The sequence below is a fragment of the Polyodon spathula genome, unplaced genomic scaffold, assembly GCF_017654505.1.
Source record: "Polyodon spathula isolate WHYD16114869_AA unplaced genomic scaffold, ASM1765450v1 scaffolds_1709, whole genome shotgun sequence".
Taxonomy (NCBI): Eukaryota; Metazoa; Chordata; class Actinopteri; order Acipenseriformes; family Polyodontidae; genus Polyodon; species Polyodon spathula.
Genome location: NW_024473185.1, coordinates 14,568 through 33,401, shown reverse-complemented (window position 1 = coordinate 33,401; position 18,834 = coordinate 14,568). Strand labels below are relative to the sequence as shown.

Here is an 18,834-nt window from a genome sequence, read left to right as displayed (position 1 = left end):
GCACTGCAGTTCCAAAGTCCTGTAATGGGGCTGTAATCATTTATATACAAAATACAGTTTGTGCCAAAATGTGTCAGTAGCATCCCATCTTCCGCCCCCCTTTTCTACAATGTCCATTAAAAATACCAGCTATCAGCATGAAGCGTGAGAGAGACAGAGGGAGAGACAGACAGACAGGAGAGACACACAGACAGGAGAGGACAGACAGAGAGGGAGAGATGAGGAGAGAGAGAGGGAGAGAGACAGACAGAGAGATGAGATGGACAGGAGAGACAGATAGACAGCCCCATACACCCTCGAATTCTGATGCCCTTCAATAACAACCACTACAAAATGTTGTTTGCAAGTTTCACAGTAACTGGTCAAGGGGTTCCCTAGATAAATTAGGAAATTAATAAAGTAAGTGTGCCATACAAGAAAACAGCCAGTCAACCAGTCTCAACACACTCCATGCCCTGTCTGAATCACGCAGGCGCTGGTGCCGATAACCCCAGGCAGCATGATGCAACTCTTGTTCCCTGTTGCAGCCTGCCTCGTGTGACCAGGCTCAAACTATTATGCAAACTAAGACACATTTCACAAAAAGGCAAACAGCAAGCACTTGATCCAATAAAATCACGCCACCACCGCATTCCCAGCACACAATGGCAGGGGGGCAGCTTGGGTTTTTGCTCGGCTGCAGGGTCAACTAAAAGATTTTGAACTTCTGCAAATAAGGGACAAAAGCACAGGGATTGCACGACAGGCACTTTGGCGAGGCACAGCAGGCTGGGGGACTGGAACAGTCGGGTGAACTGGGGGTCACCCTTAGAGACAGATTGAAACGAGCCCCTCTGATTGAGACTGTTGTCGTGACATGACATCACAGGTTGTGCTGCTTGGTCAGACTGTATGCAAACGTACAGACCTGTCTCATTTGTAAAGGTAGATGACAGGAGTGGGCTATTCCTCTGCATTAGTTTAGTATGGGGGTTCCCAGCCCCACCATAGCAGACTATTCCTGTAAATAAACACTTCACATCCAGGTTTGAAGTTTGGGGTTACGACGTCAGTTTTACAAAACTAATTCTGGTTTTGCGACCTGCGCAGGTACACGACGTCACATGCAAAAACAAATGAAAATTGTACAAAACCACGCAAGATCCACCGACAAACCACATTGTTTTATTGAAAATAAAAAATAAAAAAAAAATAACTCTATAACTTTTGAACGTTGTTATTCCCACAGAGCGCCACTAGATGGCAGCCTAACTCGCTTTTTTTTGGGGGGTCCTTTTTTTTTTTTTTTTTTCAACCTCCCAAACGCCTTTAAAGTAAATCTCCATTTCGGTCATTGAATTGCAAAGTTCGTGTGAGGAACGAACGGCTCTTTAATTATTAACGGCGGGAGGAGACGAAAGGCGAGCCCGCCGTGTGGTCGTGTGCGTGTGTTTATCAGGCGCGGCGGCGGCCCCTCTCCTCTCCGGGTTTGAGGAGGGGAACATGGCGGACTCGGTGAGTCTCTTCAACGCACTCGCCTGTCTTTTTCTTTTTTTTAGCTGAAACGCCTGCCTTCGCCCGCACTGTAGCCGTGTTTTATAAACTGTAACCCCCTCTCCTCTCAGCAGGTGGAGATTGTGGAGGGCTGCCGGCTCCCGGTGTTGAGGAAAAATCAGGAAAATGAAGACGAGTGGCGTGAGTGGGGGAGAAAATAAATAAGAAAAGAAAGCGGCTGCCATGGCGAGGCGCAGAGAGCCTGGCAGCCACACGGGGGCGCCACACGATTAAAGGGGTTTCCATGAACCAGCTCAGTCAAGAAACACAAGACTTATTATTATTATTATTATTATTATTATTATTATTATTATTATCATTATCATCAGTGATTGGAATAAGCCTCCATTTTATTCTAAGTTTTTATATAAAAAAAAAATGGCTTGTAAAAAAAAAAAAAGCCAGTGGTTCCAACTGCTGTGCATTATTTAGAGGCGTGTTGTTTTCAGTCAACTGCGTGTTTAATGCAAAGGAAGAAGCAGTGTTAAAATAGATTCGGTTCTGTTAGCCCAGGATCGTGTTTGACTCTTGCCTTGTTACACAGGGTCACTTGGCTTGAAGCTCGCCACTAGCACTGCACCCAGTCCTGGGTTTCAGAGCTGCCTTCACTGAAGTGTAGTATTTAAATGGTCAAGAGCCAGGAGTCTGATGTTCAACACATTGCTCTTGCCTATTAGTAAACCCTACAGACTCAGGTGTGACTGATTCAAGCTGTGATGTTTTATCCAGCGCTCATGCAGGGCCTGATAATTCAAATCAGCTGATAAGGGGCATTCAGAACAGAAAATAGGAGGATAGGAGAGAATCGTTTGAGTTTGGAACCAACTCCCCAGTAATGTTGTTGAAGCCGACACCCTGGGATCCTTCAAGAAGCTGCTTGATGAGATTCTGGGATGGCCTCTTCTCGTTTTCTAAACTTATGATTTTGCTCTGATCCTCCCTCCTCTTCTCTCCCCAGCGCTGGCTGAAATCCTCAGCGTCAAGGAGATCACAGGGAGGAAGCTGTACTATGTCCATTACATTGACTGTAAGTAAGGCTGCCGGGGGTCCTGCTGCTGAACCGATACTGGTATGACATTTCACAGCACTGCAGCCGTAGATGCCCTGGCAGAAACTCGAGAGAAAAAAAAAACACAATAAGGCATTGTTGTCGTATGTCCGATTCTCTTGTGATGAGACTTGAATCTCGCTGTACCGTCTGATTCCACGCTGTTGTTCCACTGAGGGTACCGAGCTGGAATTTCATCTGTTTTATTTCTCCCCAGTTAACAAGCGCTTGGACGAATGGGTGACCCCGGACAGACTGGATTTAAAGAAACTCCAGTTCCCTAAAAAGGAAGCCAAAACTCCCACCAAGAATGGGCTGCCCGGCTCCCGGCCGAACTCGCCCGAGCGAGACGTGGTAAGCACGGGTAATGTGCATGTGTGGAAGAGGGCTGGATAACAGAATAACACAGCACAGCGATCCATCGCAGTGTTTGTTTGAGCCCCTGAAAAAGAAACCGTGGAAAAGGAGAGAGAGAGAAAGAAAAACACAGTGGTCTGCTGTTACTGTGAGTTTAATTCACTACCAGGTATTCGGGGTTGCTCAGTTAAGCTGACTGTAAGCCTGCTCTGCAGTGGGAGTCATAGTTCCCTTCTGAATGATAGCGATAACAGTTTAGCAGGTGTGTTGTTTCCCAAAATCATGCTGGAATCACAAAGGCCATTTCAGTTCTCCATCCACCCAGTTAGATTCCCCGCAGCCTGTGTTTGTATGTGTGTGCACACGGTTATTCTAACCCTTTTGTTGTTTGTTTTTGACTCTGTTTTTACGAAACTTTTGCAGCAGCACAAAACCCCTCCGACGCGTCTTGCCTTGTTAGTAGAAGCAGTGTTGTCACTGGCCCCTCATTTCCTGCTGTTCAGTCTGGTCGTTTGAAGGCAGCGCTGTAAAAGTAAAAGTCGCTGCTGCTTCCTGGTATCAAACCACTTCCTGTGATGTAGCCCTGATGTCACTTCCCTCGCTGCAGTCAGTCAGGCGCAGGAAGTAAGCAAATATCTGGAAGAAACGCTTTTTTTTTATTGACCGATTTTTATATCTGAAATATCCAAAATATATTTCTATCACTAGATTACTATTGTCAACCCAGCCTAACCGGGGATGAACCAAACAGCGATAGTCTCAAATGGCCAGTGATAATAAAATAATGGTCAGGACTTCCTTGGCTTGTCTTGACTTACTAAACCGCTACAGAACACGGTTCACTTGTTAATCTAAGCTTCTTACGCGGTTGCTTCCTGGCTGTCTAGTTTGTGATGCGGTTTGCACGGAAGGAAAATGAAACTGGCAATGCTGCTCTAGTTTGTGTGTAGTTCTGTCTGTGGCCTTGCTGGTGAGTTTTCCGTTCACAAACAGCGGCCCGCGGCGTTGACAGGCTTTGCTGATCAGGTGTCGGTGTTCTGTGCGGTTTGAAGCAGAAGAAAAAAAAAACGGGGATGCCAGTTTTGTGCCACTGCAAAACGAGAGTAAACGCAGACTGGTGTAAACCATGCCATGCCAGTAACACCCCTTTCTGTTCAAATCCAGAGGAAGAGTCTCGATCTCGCTCTTCAAACTGCTTCCGATCCATCCAGAGGCAAAACCGCCCCCACGCCGGTACAACCTTACTTTGACACTTCCAGGAGAGGGAAATAAAAGCAAGCGGCCGCCAGGGTGTAGCAGCTTGAGGTTTTGAAAACGCCCCTCCGTTCGCTCCGACACCCTTTCCACTGCTGCCTGTATCGCTGTCCAGTCCAAACATTCTTTTTTTTTTAAATGCATTACTGATTTACTTTTGAAACCTTTTTTAAGGTACATAAGGTCGCCCCTCTTCTGCAGGGGTGGAAGTGCCTGTAGCTTGCACTTGCCTCCCTTCCTTCTGTTAGCGACAGAGGTCTGAAATGTGCAGTTTTGAAAGAACACATTTTATGGCACACCTGTGTTTTTTTTTAAAATTTTAAAACAGCTGGTACTACACTAGGGTGCAAGATCTTTAACAGACTTTCACAGGAAGCAGTGAACGCCGCCCGCCCTTACCGCACATTCCTATACTGTCTTCAGTACAGAAATTCCACCTTATTCAGGCTTGGCACTTTGAATAGTAATATAGGCTTGTGACGAGGTGGTCCATTGGTTAAAATCCAGGGCTTGTAACCAGAAGGTCCCCGGTTCAAATCCCACCTCTGCCACTGACTGACTGACTTGCTGTGTGTGACCCTGAGCGAGTCACTTCACCTCCTTGTGCTCCATCCTGCGGATGAGATATTAAATCAATGTCCTGTTGTAAGTGACTCTGCATATAATGCACAGATCACAGTCTGCCTCTGTAAAGCGCTTTGTGATGGTGGTCCACTATGAAAGGCGCTATATAAAAATAAAGATAGTATTTATAAGCCAGCCAAGATATCCAGGAGTGTGGAAAAAGTCCTACATGAAGATTAGGACCACTATAATATGGGGATAATAGACAGGGTAAATTCCTTTAAAATGATTTGCTGTGGGAGACTTTTTTTTAAAATAGTTTTCAATGAAATTTGTTGAAGCCATGTAATAAACAGAGCGCCTAGCTCTGATGTCATTGTGTTCTTGTTCACAGCACTCAATTGATTTCCCTCTCTCGTCTTTTTTGTTTGTTTGTTTTTGTCTCCTGAAGCAGAGCCACAGTGTCAAGGTGGCCTCCAGCATGCTCAGGAACCCGAAGCAGGGTTCACAGCCTGATAACAGCTCTCACTGTGATTGGTTGCAGAAGAGGAAGGTGGAGCCTGTCTCCCTGGTGACCCAGGTGTCGCCAGCCACTCCTGTGGCCTCCCTGCCAGCCTCCACGGAAACCACACAGGCCTCCGTGTACCCGCTGGTGAGAGACGCCGGCTTCACGCCCAAATCTGCAGCCGGCAGGACAGAGGCGCGAGAGGACCACGAGCAACTCGGCACTCTCACCACGGTACAAAGGCAACTCCCAGACCGTCCCTCCAGGGGGAGGATTACACAAACCACAAGTCGACACAAAGGTGTAGAGCAGGGCTTCTCAAACTCGGTCCTGGGGACCCCCTGGGGCTGCTGGGTTTCATTCCAACCCAGCTCTCAATTACTGAAGTAGACCCTTCATTGAACTGATCATTCGCTAATTAGACCATTTTACTTGTTTTCAGCTCTGAACAGGTGCATATTTCAAGTTGACTATAATATTTGATAAGTAACTTGAACTGCAACTGTTTAAGAGCTGAACATGTCTAATTAAGCAAATTATCAGTTCAATTAAGGGTCTGGTTAAGTAATTGAGGGCTCGGTTGGAATGAAAACCAGCAGCCGCAGGGGATCCCCAGGACCGGATTTGAGAAGCGCTGGTGTAGCGGAAGCAAAACGGACATCATGCTCACGGCTGTGCTGCGCAGCATTAGACGAATGCGTTAGCGTTACCCCTTCTCTGTTTTCCAGAATGGTACAGCCCGCCGCCTCATCCCGTCACAGCCAGGGAGGAAGAGGAAGGCCAGCTGTCTGGGGACCGATGAGGTAAGAGCCGTCCTCTCCACACGGTGTTCGGGAGGGGTGTACCGAGTTAACCCGAGGATCACGTAGATCCGTTCCAGTCCTGCTCTTAATTCCAACCAGGTTCTGAATTACTTGATTGCCTCTCGGCAGGTTCTGTAAACACCTTCAGAACCTGCTTGGAGTAAAAACCTGGACTGGTCTGGCTCGAGATGCCAAGAACTGAGCAGATAATTCCAGCATTACATTGTTACGAAGGCAGATTTGAGTACAGACCCCATGTTCACAGGACGCACAGTTATAAGTACTGTAGTCACCCTGTGCTTCTCAGTTCCTGGGTTTTTTGGAGAATACAGTTCGGTCTCCATGAAGTGGTTGTAGAGTGCTTTTGAGGGAGGGGGGAGGGGGCGGGGGGACTTTAAATAACTCAAGAGTTTGAGCTTCCTCACTGGGTCCCTGGCATTTCACGCCTGTTTTTCAAACTGCGTATCCAGTTTTGTCCAGTTGTGATGCAGCTTGGTCTGGGCCTGCCTGCGTTCAAGTTGTCCAGGCTGAAATGACTGGATTATCTTATCGTGTTCTGCACGTTTGTGCCCTAACTCGATCGCCCCTCCTTCCCCGGTGAAAGACGCTGCAGTCTCCCTGTGTTGTGTCTCCTCTCGCTAGATCATCAAGGTTTTCCAGAATATCAACCCTCGATGTCCCAGCGTGTTCCTCCCCCCTGGAGAGGTCTGTCAGATTCATTTACTCGACTGAGAGTGACGCCTGGCGTCATTAACAGAGACGTGTGTTTTAAACGTGTACGATTCTTTGCCTAAGCCGGATTTGAATTGGCTGAACGAGCCCGGTTCTCTTGACTGTTTGCGCCGGTCTTTAGCGGGCCATTACAGAGAGAGGTCAGCCAATCACAGAGAAGTATTTGCTAAAATTCCTTTTTTTAATTCAAGGCTGTCATAAAAAAATGTTTTTATATGTATATATATACCGTTTTTAATGCATCAATCATATTGACATGCATAATAATAATTGGAATATCCAGTCTGTAAAAATCAGTCACTGCAGAGAGATTGGACTGTCTTGGCTTATAGTCCATTGTACTTCAGTAGTATTATTTTCACTACACTGTATTTAAATATGAAGCTTGCATTGTAGCCCTGTACTGCCCTGCCACAACTGTAAATCGCCTTGTATAAAGACGTGCATTGTGCTATTGCAATACTTCGCCATGGTTAACCTAAATATCCACAAACGAGTTCATTCTATAGGGTGATGCAAAACCTTTGTCCTTAGCAGTATGTTATATTAGCATGCATAACAGTGCAGACAGCCAGTTGTATTTGAATAGAGCCGTCATCGTGGACAGGCTGGACTGCGTTGACCTGCAGTCCGATCTTACCTTCCTCTCTGTCCCGGGCTCCAGGACTCTCAGGACAGCTCGGACGGGATCCCCTCGGCCCCCCGCATGACCGGCAGCCTGGTGTCGGACCGCAGCCACGATGACATCATCACGCGCATGAAGAACATCGACTGCATCGAGCTGGGCCGGCACCGCCTCAAGCCCTGGTACTTCTCCCCTTACCCCCAGGAGCTCACCGCCCTGCCCATCCTCTACCTGTGCGAGTTCTGCCTCAAGTACCTGAGGAGCCTCAAGTGTCTTCAGAGGCACCTGGTGAGAGCCGAGGCTGCCTGTGTGTGTGTGTGTGTGTGTGTGTGTGCGGCTCCTGCGAGTGTGTGAGTCTGCGGGATCTGTGTGTTTTTGCGCTTGTAATCTGCGTGTTTGTGTGTGTGTGAGCTTTGTGTTTGTTTATAGTGCTCAGGGAGTCAGGAAGCCAGACAAAAACCTCTCTACCAAAACCATGGTGCTGCAGTGATTAAACATACATTTTAAAGCAAATTTACACTCTCCTAGATTTACAAGTCCTTATAAACTCCTGTGTCTCTGTGTGCTCGTAAACGGCATATGGATAAAAGTCGATTTTAACTCTGCTCTCCTAGACGAAATGTAACTTGCGGCACCCCCCGGGAAACGAGATCTACAGGAAAGGAACCATCTCCTTCTTCGAAATCGACGGCAGAAAAAACAAAGCAAGTACCGGGTTACTGTAGCGCGTGGTTACAGCTTTGGGGGGGGGGGGGGTCCAGTGGGTCCAGTTGTTAAAGAAAAGGGTTTGATACCAGGAGGTTCAAATCCCGGCTCAGCCACTGACTCGCTGTGTGTCACCCTGAACCTCCTTGTGCTCCGTCCTTCGGACGAGACGCAAAACAGTCAAGGCTCTGTTGAAAGTGACTGCAGGAGCAGTTAATGCTTAGCTCGCCCCTCACTCTCCAAGTCGCTTTGAATAAAAGCATCTGCTGAATATTAATAATGACCCACAAGAGCCAACAAAGCAGTCCCTGTGGGGAGGACCCTGTGTAACCCTGACTCTCCTCATCGCCCCTCTCCTGTTTCCTTGCTCCACGCAGATGTATTCTCAGAACCTGTGTCTGTTAGCCAAGTGTTTCCTGGATCACAAGACCCTGTACTACGACACAGACCCTTTCCTCTTCTACGTCATGACAGAGTACGACTCCAAGGGCTTCCACATCGTGGGCTACTTCTCCAAGGTAGGGAGCGCTGCCTCCAAGCTGTGGAGCGCTTGCAGCTCATGAAATCGAACCTGCTGTTTCACTGTGCTGAGCCTGCTGGTGATTTGTCTGTGAAGAGCTTCCCTTTCTCTCTCCTCAGGAAAAGGAATCGACAGAAGACTACAACGTGGCCTGCATCCTGACACTCCCGCCCTACCAGAGGAGGGGATACGGCAAACTGCTCATCGAGTTCAGTGAGTACAGCACAGCGAGACAGAGCAGCATAGCAGTACAGCACAACACAGAGCACAGAAACACAGCACAGCACACCAAAGCGAGACAGAGCAGCATAGCAATACAGCACAGTACAGCAACACGACAGAGCACAGCAACACAGCACAACACAGAGCACAGAAACACAGCACACCACAGCGAGACAGAGCAGCGTAGCAATACAGCACAGTACAGCAACACAGGACAGCACAGCAACACAGACAGAGCACAGCACAGCAACACAGACACGGCGCACAGCAACACAGCACATCAAGACAGAGCAGCACAGCAACACAGCACAGCAACAGCACACCACAGAGACAGAGCACAGCACAGCACAACGTGGAGACAGCACAACAACACAGCAAAACAGGACAGCACAGCATAGAAACGCAGCACAGCAACACAGGACAGCACTGAAATGCAGCACAGGACAGCACAGCAACACAGGACAATACAGCACAAACACAGGACAGCACAGCAACACAAGACAGCATAGCAACACAGAAACACCGGACAGCATAGCACAAACACCGCACAGCACGGCAACAGAGGACAGCACAGGCAGAGCACAGCGGGTCCATAGCCTACTGCACAATGGCAGGGCACTAATAATACAACTGCTAACGCACGCTTTACAGCCTGGTTTGTTGTGCTAGTAAAAGCTGTACCTTCAGACTCGCCGGTCCAAGTTGTTCACTCCCACGCGCTCGGCTGTTTTTGACGGCTCACCTGAACTTGATAACCCACCTCCACAGTCTGTTTCTGCTTGTCTCTCATACCTCACGATGGAGTGTTTTAATAGCTCGGATTCACTTATTGACGGAGTTTCTGATTCCCCCCCCCTCTCGCAGGCTACGAGCTGTCGAAGGTGGAGGGGAAGACGGGGACCCCCGAGAAGCCTCTGTCCGATCTGGGGCTCCTCTCGTACCGCAGCTACTGGTCCCAGACCATCCTGGAGATTCTCATGAACCCCAAATCAGACACGGGGGAGCGGCCGCAAATCACCATCAAGTGAGCGTCCCGGGACGAGGGCAAAGTCACCAAGCCCGGGACCAGCCGGCTGCCAGAGGCAGAAACACCCGGGCTGCCTGAACAAAAAAACAAGATGCTTTTCTCTCTTCGTTCAGTTTGCTGGCACTAAGCGGGCTGCCAGCTTGCCGACTTGGCTGTCGTCATTGTTTCCGTTTAATATGGAACAGTTTATTTTCGCTAGTAGAAACGGAAAAATAAAGAAAAAAAGAGAAGCGTTTCTATATTTAAATTTTCTGCCAGTCGACAGCCTGCTAACTACCAAAAAGCACTTTAGAACACAAACCAATATTTCAGCACAGAACAGTGTACTTTGGTAACTGAGTTAGTGGGAGGGGACTTTAAATGTAAATGCATTTCCTTCAGTGGGATTAAACCAGATTTAACAGACTTACACCTTCATGCATTTTAAACTGATTTAAGGTGTTGGAGGAAAGTGATGCATTCTTTTAAAGAATTGAATAAAAATCAATTTTTTTTTTTTCACTTTTTTTAGTGAAATCAGCGAGATCACAAGCGTCAAGAAAGAGGACGTCATCTCCACTCTGCAGTACCTTAATCTGATTAACTATTACAAGGTGAGCAAAGGAAATGTTTTCATTAGTGAGTCACTTAGCAGAGGCTTTTATTCAAAGCGACTTGCAGAGACTAGGAGGGTGAACTCTGCTTCATCAACTCCTGCTGCTGCTGCAGAGTCTCTTCCAATAGGACCTCTTGTTTTACGTCTCATCTGAAGGATGGAGATAGTGACAAACCTGAAAAAAAAAGCAGACAGGCAATACTGTAACGGCTTGTAGTTCAGCAACAGGGGTAACTCGCACTAAAATAACCTTGTTCGTTCATCTCTGACGTTTCTGAAGTTCAGCAGGGTTAGCAGGATCTGCTTGTCTTCTCTCTCTCAGCATTGCTTTTGCTTTCGTTTCGTCAGGGTCAGTACATCCTCACGCTTTCCGAGGACATTGTGGACGGCCATGAGAGAGCCATGCAGAAGAGACACCTCCGTATCGACCCCAAGTGCCTGCACTTCACCCCCAAAGACTGGAGCAAGAGGGGCAAGTGGTAGAGGAGGAGGAGGAGGAGGACAGACAGACAAGCCAGCATTCCTAAACCCGGGACTGCTGGCCAGCGGTCGCAGAGAACATTAATCTGCGTTCCTTCCCACGGACCAAAACCCCTTTCCCAGCAACCCCTGCTCTGTGCTTGCAAGCAGACGCCTTCAGACGCGGATAGCGAGAGCCCAGCCCAGCCCAGGCTGATATATGGAGAGGGCAGGGCAGAGGGGACAAGCTGTGTGCGCTGGCTGCAGGTGCAGTGAGACTGGGGCCACATTCTCTGCACCCGTTGGGTTCACCTTTGATTCTAGTCGTCGGACGTTGTATCTTGTGTTTCTTTTTTTTTTTTTTATCGAGTCTTTACACACCATTTCTAAAAAGGTAACAAACTGACTTTGCAGCCTGCAGTACTCCTTATAGGCAGGGCCAGTGTAGCTTAAGACATCTTTTCTGTGACCAGATTATGTGAATAAGTGTACTGTATGTATGTATGTATGTATATATACTCCTAAGCAGGGTTGACGTCAATTCCTTTTTAAAAAATCTATTTCTATTGAATCAATTCAAAACTGATCAGAATTGCAGTTAGCAGTATTCTGTTTGGATTCTCATAGCGGTAACAAAATGACTTAAATCTGAAGTCACTGTTGGTCAATTAAATTGTCTGCAAATGAAAGCAGCTGCACAATCGCAGCCAGTTCCAGTTCCTTCGAAAGGCATTGCAACGGGGGATTGATTTTAAATTGGAGTTGACAAACGGGAATCGATCCCAGCCCTGCACACAAATTGCTAGTAAAGCTAGACTTTTAAAACGTGGTGTTAAAGGAGGCGGACAGAACGATCACCGTTTATCGAGACGTTAGCAGTGATTTTGATTAGTCTTGATTTATTTGTCATATTGAAAGTGATCATCGATAATAGAGAGAGGACTGGGATAGGATTTAGAATAAATCAGGATTTATCCTGATAATTATCGTCCCTACCTGGTCTTCCCAACCCTGGTCCTGGGGACCCCCTGTGTCGTCTGGTTTCCATTCCAACCGAGCTCTCAATTACTGAACCAGACCCTTAAAAGAACTGATCATTGGCTTAATTAGACCTTTTTAATTGTTTTCAGTTTGTGCTGATTTCAAGTTAGCCGTAGCATTTTATAAGTAGCTTGAACTGCAACTGTTTAAGAGCTGAACAAAAGTTAAAAAGATCTAATTAAGCCAATGATCAGTCCAGCGAAGGGTCTGGTTCAGTAATTGAGAGCTCTGTTGGAATGAGAGGGGGGGGGGGTCCCCAGGATCAGGCTTAGGAACCCCCAGGTCTCTCAGACATTGAAACAAGAGTATCTGGAATTACTTTCTGGAGGACCGGACGCTTTTATTAGAGCGAGGAGGTCTCTGGACTAAACTTGGATTCCGTTTTCCAGGAGGGGAAATGCTGAGGAAATGCTGAACGCTGTCGCACACACTAATAAATCACTGTAAAGACTCCACACTCGTATTGGACACTCGCAGTATATCTTTCTGGACCCGTTCAAATGCCAGTACATGTGGAGAGAGACATTTGGTGAGGAAGCTACGTTACAAGAATGTGAATTTTTAAGAGCAAGTGTACAGTGTTTTTTTTTTTTTTTTGTCTTTCGTTTTTGTAGATGTGAAGATAAAGATTAATGTAAAAAAAAAACTCAAAGTCTCATAGTTGATTTGCATTCAGGACATGTCCTCAAGTTTTAAAACAAATCGTTTAACTGTTAAATGACTCTTGCAGCCAACTAAATGATTACAGCCCTGCTATTAAAGATGCCGTTTTGAAAGAACCAAAGTGTTCTAGCAAACAGGAATTGAAATGGGATTCGAAACTAAAGTCCTGGCCAAAAGTTTGCATCACCTAGAATATCAGGATTAAAACCTCCCTCCCTCCCTCCCTCCCTCTCAATAATTTGGATCTTTTATTTAACATCATGTAATCAGAAAAACCACACAATGATCTCGCAAAAATCTACCGGAAGCCAGAACAATGGTACAATATTTCACGTTACATTTTGCCATTAAGTATTATGGAAAACCACAAAGCGCTGGGTGTGTAATTCAATATGTTGATGTGACATAATTCGGCAGGTTTCGTTCGACTTCATGAAGTGCAGTGAGTTTATTCTACAGGGTGATGCAAAACTTATTAGCCAGAGCTTGTATATAGAAATGGGAACGCACAGCAGGTCTGTTATTCAGAGAATTATTGGTGTCTACAGATTCGGCTGCTTTCAGAGACCCCGATTGTCTCCGGTAAGGCGGTCTTAGACGTGTGCTGCGGACTGTGAGACTACATCTTTATTCTTTAAAATAATACCCACATTTAAAGCCTAATGTGGACAGGTCGTTTTAAAATCGCCAGTTCCAGAAAAACTCTGTTGTAACTATTAACATTTTTACATACCGGTAAAGCAAACACTATAATATTGATTAGGGATCTCTCCTCCTCTCCAAGAAGCTAATGATGCAGTGATTCAACAAGGAGGTACAAAGACGCAGTTAGAAAACATTTTTAAAAAGATGCAACTTTATGTTTTAGAGAAACGTTTATTACAAAACACAAACTGACTTATTTGTAATTCATTGAAAAAAAAAAAAAAAATCTCACACACCCAGCAACTGGACACTACTGCCTGGGTTTCTGTAAAAGATGGAATCATTTGGGAATGACCTTCCTGCAAGGCATTAGAATTGCTGTGCCTTTTATAGTTTGCACAGTCATTTTAAACACCTGATTACAGGGGCGCCTTGAATATTGAAGGCAGTTTTAGATTGCTGTTAACAGCAGCAAAAGCAGCGCTGTGAAAAGAGGCATTAAAAGCAAAAGGTTTATTATGAATTTATCGCACAGTGCAGAGCGCCACCTGGTGACTGCATATCGCAACAGCACTCCCCATTTGGAAAGTTGCAATGGAACGGTCTTCAGTAGACGGTACAGCAGGTTGGAAGGGATGCGACTCCTTCCAGAGCGGCTTCAGCCTCGGCTCCCTGGTTAGTCTTCAATGGGTGCGTGGATCTGTGGAGAGAAAGGGGAGGGAGGAGGTTTCACAACAGCAGCAGAATGCAGAGAGGGCGGGCCAAAAACATTTTACTGTGGAAGGTTTGTCGCCTTCAACAGCACGAGTAGAATGCGTTTGCAGAAGTTAACTTGTCTATTGAAGTTACTGTTCCCATGCGTATGCAACGGTATGCTGGAAATGAACAAGTGATTTCAAGTCAGTCTCTGGGGGAAAGAGACGGGCTGGGTACTCACTGCCTCGGCGATTACCGGCCAGTTCATCGCCATGACAACCCCGTCATCGGAGGAGGGCGGAGTCTCCAAGTTCCAGCTGGTCAGAGTGCTGAAGGTGGATCTGACCCGAAGTGACCGGTCCTGGAACAGACGGCATGCTTGTTTTTTTTTTGTTTTTTCTCAAAAGTTTTGCCAGGACAACTTGTCCAACTTTCACACACGCGGTTGTACAATTCCTAAAACATTTAAAATAAAAAGCCGCGACCCACCCAAGCAGTGAATCTGCATTGCCAAACACCAACAACAAGAAAGCTCTGTGCCGCTACAGCCCTGCTTAGCCTGTTTGTTCTGCCCCTGACAGGAGGGTCTGATCTGACCCCCTTCCCCTCACCTCATCCTCAGAGACTGGCTTGTGGTCCTCCTTCAAAACCATGCCGCTGTACCCCTGGGGCACGCTGACCTCCTGACCCTTCAAGCCCCGCCCTCGGAACGACACGGTCATCTCTGCGGCACAAGACGACAAGAATTCACACTGCACTGCAGAGCGGACACGGGTTTGAATACCCAGAGGCTATCTGGACTGCTTTCCTACAGATTGCAATTAACAGTATTTATTAAACTGATTGATGTTCTTAATTTAAAACAAATTTAAAAAGTTAATTGCGCATCCATTGTTACACACTGCAATCCATTTCAACTGATTCAGTCCAGGACCGCTTTGACAGGAGCCTGGGCGGGAAAAGACTCTTCAGGGGAAGCAAATAAGTTTTGCAGAGGCTAAAAAGTGAAGAAAAAAAAAAAAAAAAAAAACAGTTATGGAAAAAAAACTAGAACTAGTACACAATGCATTCTAAAGCCAGGATGTGTTTGTGTGCTTCCTCCTTCGGGTTTGTGCCTCGGGTTCAGAGGCTCGGTTCCTCACCGCTCTTGGTCCCCTTCACTGCGGGGCTGAAGTACTGGCCGACTCTGGCCGGTCCGTTGTGCTCGACCTCGCAGGGGAGCAGGTGAACGGGGTCTCCCCCAGCGCGCTGCAGGGACCCCAGGTCCAGCCGGATCACTCTGCTTCCAGACATCCTGACAGAGAGACACAAGAACGACTTCAAATCACAGAGCCTACGGGACGAGACCCACGCCAACGCATCGGACTGGGGCGTCCGCCAGGTAAAAGCTGTCCCCCTGAGAGAAGGAAAGTTATATACCAAAACGCATCAAGAGAAACCAGTTAAACCACCCAGGCGACAGCTCTCTGTGCCGTCAATGTTATTAATACAATGACAGTAAACTTTGAATCAGACATCAATGTCATTAGCATTGAGAAACAGCGCCGTTTAACACACTAGCGACAACATTAGCACACTACATCACCGAGCAACACGCTTACCTAGAATTGACAGGTTTCAGTTTTATTTATTTTTTAAAAGCACCGCACACAGGAAGTATACCTTGTTTTGCCCATTACATTAACGGCCATTGTTAGACGAAGGATAAATTTAATTTTTTGCTCATTTTTAACCTCTATCTTCTACCTGTTATTTCCATTCTCTCTATGTTGTTATGACAACTTACTCGAAGTCAAAGAGAGTGTATCAAATCACATCAATACGGCTGCTGTTGCGATGTTGTTAAAAACATTAATTATCAATATTTCCTTTCCAGTAATCAAAGCCTTTTCTTTTACCAGGAGGTTCAAATCCCGGCTCAGCCACTGACTCCCCTTGCGTGTGTGTGTGTCCTTGAGCAAGTCAGAGTTCACCCTCCTAGTCTCTGCAAGTCTCTTTGGAGAAATGCCTCTGCTAAATGACTCAATAATAATAATAATAATAATATGCATCGTATTTATCTCGCGTATAGTTTAAATATGCAACTCGTTTCATATTAAACTGGTATGCGCATCTGCTTTTTATTTTTTAATAATTATTATAATTCGTAAATGTTTTGACGGATAGCGGCCCCGTTTTTAGAAAGCTGTCGTGTTTTACTCAACAAGGTTTTTAAAACGAGAGGCAGGTATCTTTAACTCTGCACACTCTCCCCTTACCTCTCTCCACGCTGCTCTCCACGCAAGTTTACGCGCTGAAATGACGTCGCTTGTTGCTGCTGATGAGCTGCAAGGGCTTATGGGATTTGTAGTTTTCTACCGACGAGCGCTCTTCTAAACAAGCCCTATCATCTTTGGATCAAGCAGTGGTACCGTATCTAGCGGCGATCGTAGTATATTGTAATATATTGAGAGAGCGACCTCATATTTGCCCAGTTTGTATTTGTTGTGCTTTGCCGATTGTGGTTATATCTGTGTGCTGGTAAATCGTGAATAGGTTGACGTGTGTCAGGTTACAGTTCTTCTCAGTTGAAAAAAAAAATGCCCTACCAAAGCTTTGAAAAAAAGACCTATATGCATTATGAAATAGATAGAGGTACCATTGTGCAAGCAGCACGATGGCTAATACTCCCTCCACGACACTAGACAAACAGGGGACCGACTTTGTAAAAATACAAACTCAGAAGGTTCATCTAAGCGCTCCTACACGTTACTCGCTTCATGCTAGTTCTGCAATACGCGCCGATTAGTGTATCGCCTTTTCAAAACAGGGCAGAGTGCGCATTTAGCACAGAGGTAAAGGATTTCTGGACGTTGCCCGGTAGAGATTTGTATCTGAGCCTCGTAACCCTTTAGGGTACACGAGGAGTCGCTATAAAAAAGATATTGCTGCTCTAGAAAGAGTGCAAAGAAGAGCGACCAGAATTATTCCGGGCTTAAAAGGCATGTCATATGCAGACAGGCTAAAAGAATTGAATTTGTTCAGTCTTGAACAAAGAAGACTACGTGGCGACCTAATTCAAGCATTCAAAATTCTAAAAGGTATTGACAGTGTGGACGCAAGGGACTTTTTCAGCCTGAAAAAAGAAACAAGGACCAGGGGTCACAAATGGAGTTTAGAAAAAGGGGCATTCAGAACAGAAAATAGGAGACACTTTTTTACACAGAGAATTGTGAGGGTCTGGAATCAACTCCCCAGTAATGTTGTTGAAGCTGACACCCTGGGATCCTTCAAGAAGCTGCTTGATGAGATTTTGGGATCAATAAGCTACTAACAACCAAACGAGCAAGATGGGCCGAATGGCCTCCTCTCGTTTGTAAACTTTCTTATGTTCTTATGTTCTTATGTTCTTGTTGTTCAAGCGGTTCCTTCTTAAAATTACATTCGGCTTGAGAAGGAAGAAGCTGATAATTTGGATGACCCATGGGCCGCTTAAAAGGGAAAGAAATAAGATCGATAACAAGAGATGCTGACTGAATGCGCGCTGTGGGGGTGCCGCGAACAGCTGAGGAACAGATTAAATCCGAGTTGACGACCAGCCAGACTAATTATGAACATGCTAATTGTTCTCTCGCCTTTATTAATTCACCCCCCCCGAATTATGCAGTGAAACACTGAACTCGTCAACTGCTTAAATACCAGCAAACGTGGTTGCATTTTGTTTATAGAATAGCATTCTTTTAAAAAAAAAAAAATTAAAAAGTTTGGGAAGGCTGTTGGACTTTCCTCAAAAGCTGTCTAGAAAAGAGAGCACGCCGATATTGCATTCAGCACTCCCCTGCTACCCTCCCCGCTGTCTCTGCAGTGCCTTCCCAAGATAAACACACGCTAACAGCCTGAGAGAGTCGCGGGTCCGTGCAAGAAAGGCGCACAGCTGTTTAAGACGCACCTGGAGCGGCTCTCAGCTTTTACACGACCCGGTCAAGACGCTTAAACCTCCCCGGCGTTTTGTTGCGGTCATGTTCGTTTATATTGTCGGCCAGGAAGTATTTTATTACAGTCCCGCAGGCGGACCCCTTAAGAGAACAAACGAGGTGCTAATTTGTTTCGGGTTAACGAGGGTTCCCGGCGCGCTAATCAGTAGAACCTATTAATTATCTGTACTGAGAGACAGTCCCGAGGCGCAAGGTGCAAATTACACGCCCGCCCCCGCTAGCTCACCCCTGGGAGGCGCTAATTAATTGACAAAGAAAAGACGTCGTGTGAATCGAGGATGTGGATTCGGGTCCTGGTGATGGAAACTGACGCGTTATGTATCCAGACAGAGGCCAAAGCGAAACGAACGACGTTTTAATCGCATGTCTCCTGTTAGAATTAAATAAATAAATAAATGAATAAAAACAGATCTACAATGGAAATTAAATCGTGCATGTTGATCCACACACATTTTTAAACACACAAAGTCCTCGGTGTGTTGATTTGCATTGTGAGATGTGCTAAATGTTTATGTTTAAAATGATATTGTTTAAAGATGACACAATAGAAATGGGTGCCAAGTAAAATAATAATAATAATAATAATAATAATAATAATAATAATAATAATAATAATAATAATAATCTTGCACACACATGCTCCACCGAACAGCCCTCTGTGTGTCAATGATCAGCATGCTGTATATTATTGATTATTGATTTATTTCATTGGGGTTTGTTTTTAACATGTTTACTGCGCATGTCACAACATGTGCGCGCTGTTCAGAAGACGATAGGGGGCGGTATGAGATTACCTGAGAGGGTGGCAAGGCGCTGCAATGTCTTTGATAGAGTTAACCTTGCCGCTGTGCAGCACACACGGTTTT

At 46.0% G+C, this 18,834-nt stretch overlaps 2 protein-coding genes across 6 annotated transcripts; one reads left to right on the top strand and one right to left on the bottom strand.

Annotated features, from left to right (window-relative positions):
* The first annotated feature begins 1,396 nt into the window (after positions 1-1,396).
* On the top strand, positions 1,397-12,372 carry LOC121310063 (histone acetyltransferase KAT5). 5 transcript variants are annotated; one of them, XM_041243278.1, is made up of 15 exons: positions 1,398-1,494; positions 1,605-1,674; positions 2,492-2,560; positions 2,799-2,935; positions 4,103-4,171; positions 5,301-5,495; positions 5,990-6,064; positions 6,707-6,769; positions 7,461-7,709; positions 8,036-8,125; positions 8,504-8,644; positions 8,766-8,859; positions 9,733-9,892; positions 10,407-10,488; positions 10,839-12,372. In XM_041243278.1, the coding sequence occupies exons 1-15, from the start codon at positions 1,483-1,485 to the stop codon at positions 10,971-10,973; spliced, it is 1,641 nt and encodes a 546-aa protein (XP_041099212.1). In that variant the 5' UTR covers positions 1,398-1,482; the 3' UTR covers positions 10,974-12,372. The 5 variants fall into 5 exon arrangements, with proteins under 5 accessions (XP_041099216.1, XP_041099215.1, XP_041099217.1 ...); XM_041243280.1 differs by having other exon boundaries at positions 1,468-1,494; positions 1,608-1,674; XM_041243282.1 differs by lacking the exon at positions 4,103-4,171 and having other exon boundaries at positions 1,397-1,494.
* Positions 12,373-13,491: 1,119 nt separating this feature from the next.
* Positions 13,492-16,292, bottom strand: rnaseh2c (ribonuclease H2, subunit C). Its single transcript, XM_041243284.1, has 5 exons — positions 16,253-16,292; positions 15,137-15,288; positions 14,606-14,718; positions 14,236-14,355; positions 13,492-13,998 (listed from the first exon to the last, which is right to left on the bottom strand). Exons 2-5 carry the CDS (start codon positions 15,285-15,287, stop codon positions 13,975-13,977), a joined length of 408 nt encoding a protein of 135 aa, XP_041099218.1. The 5' UTR covers position 15,288; positions 16,253-16,292; the 3' UTR covers positions 13,492-13,974.
* Between the last annotated feature and the right edge of the window lie 2,542 nt (positions 16,293-18,834).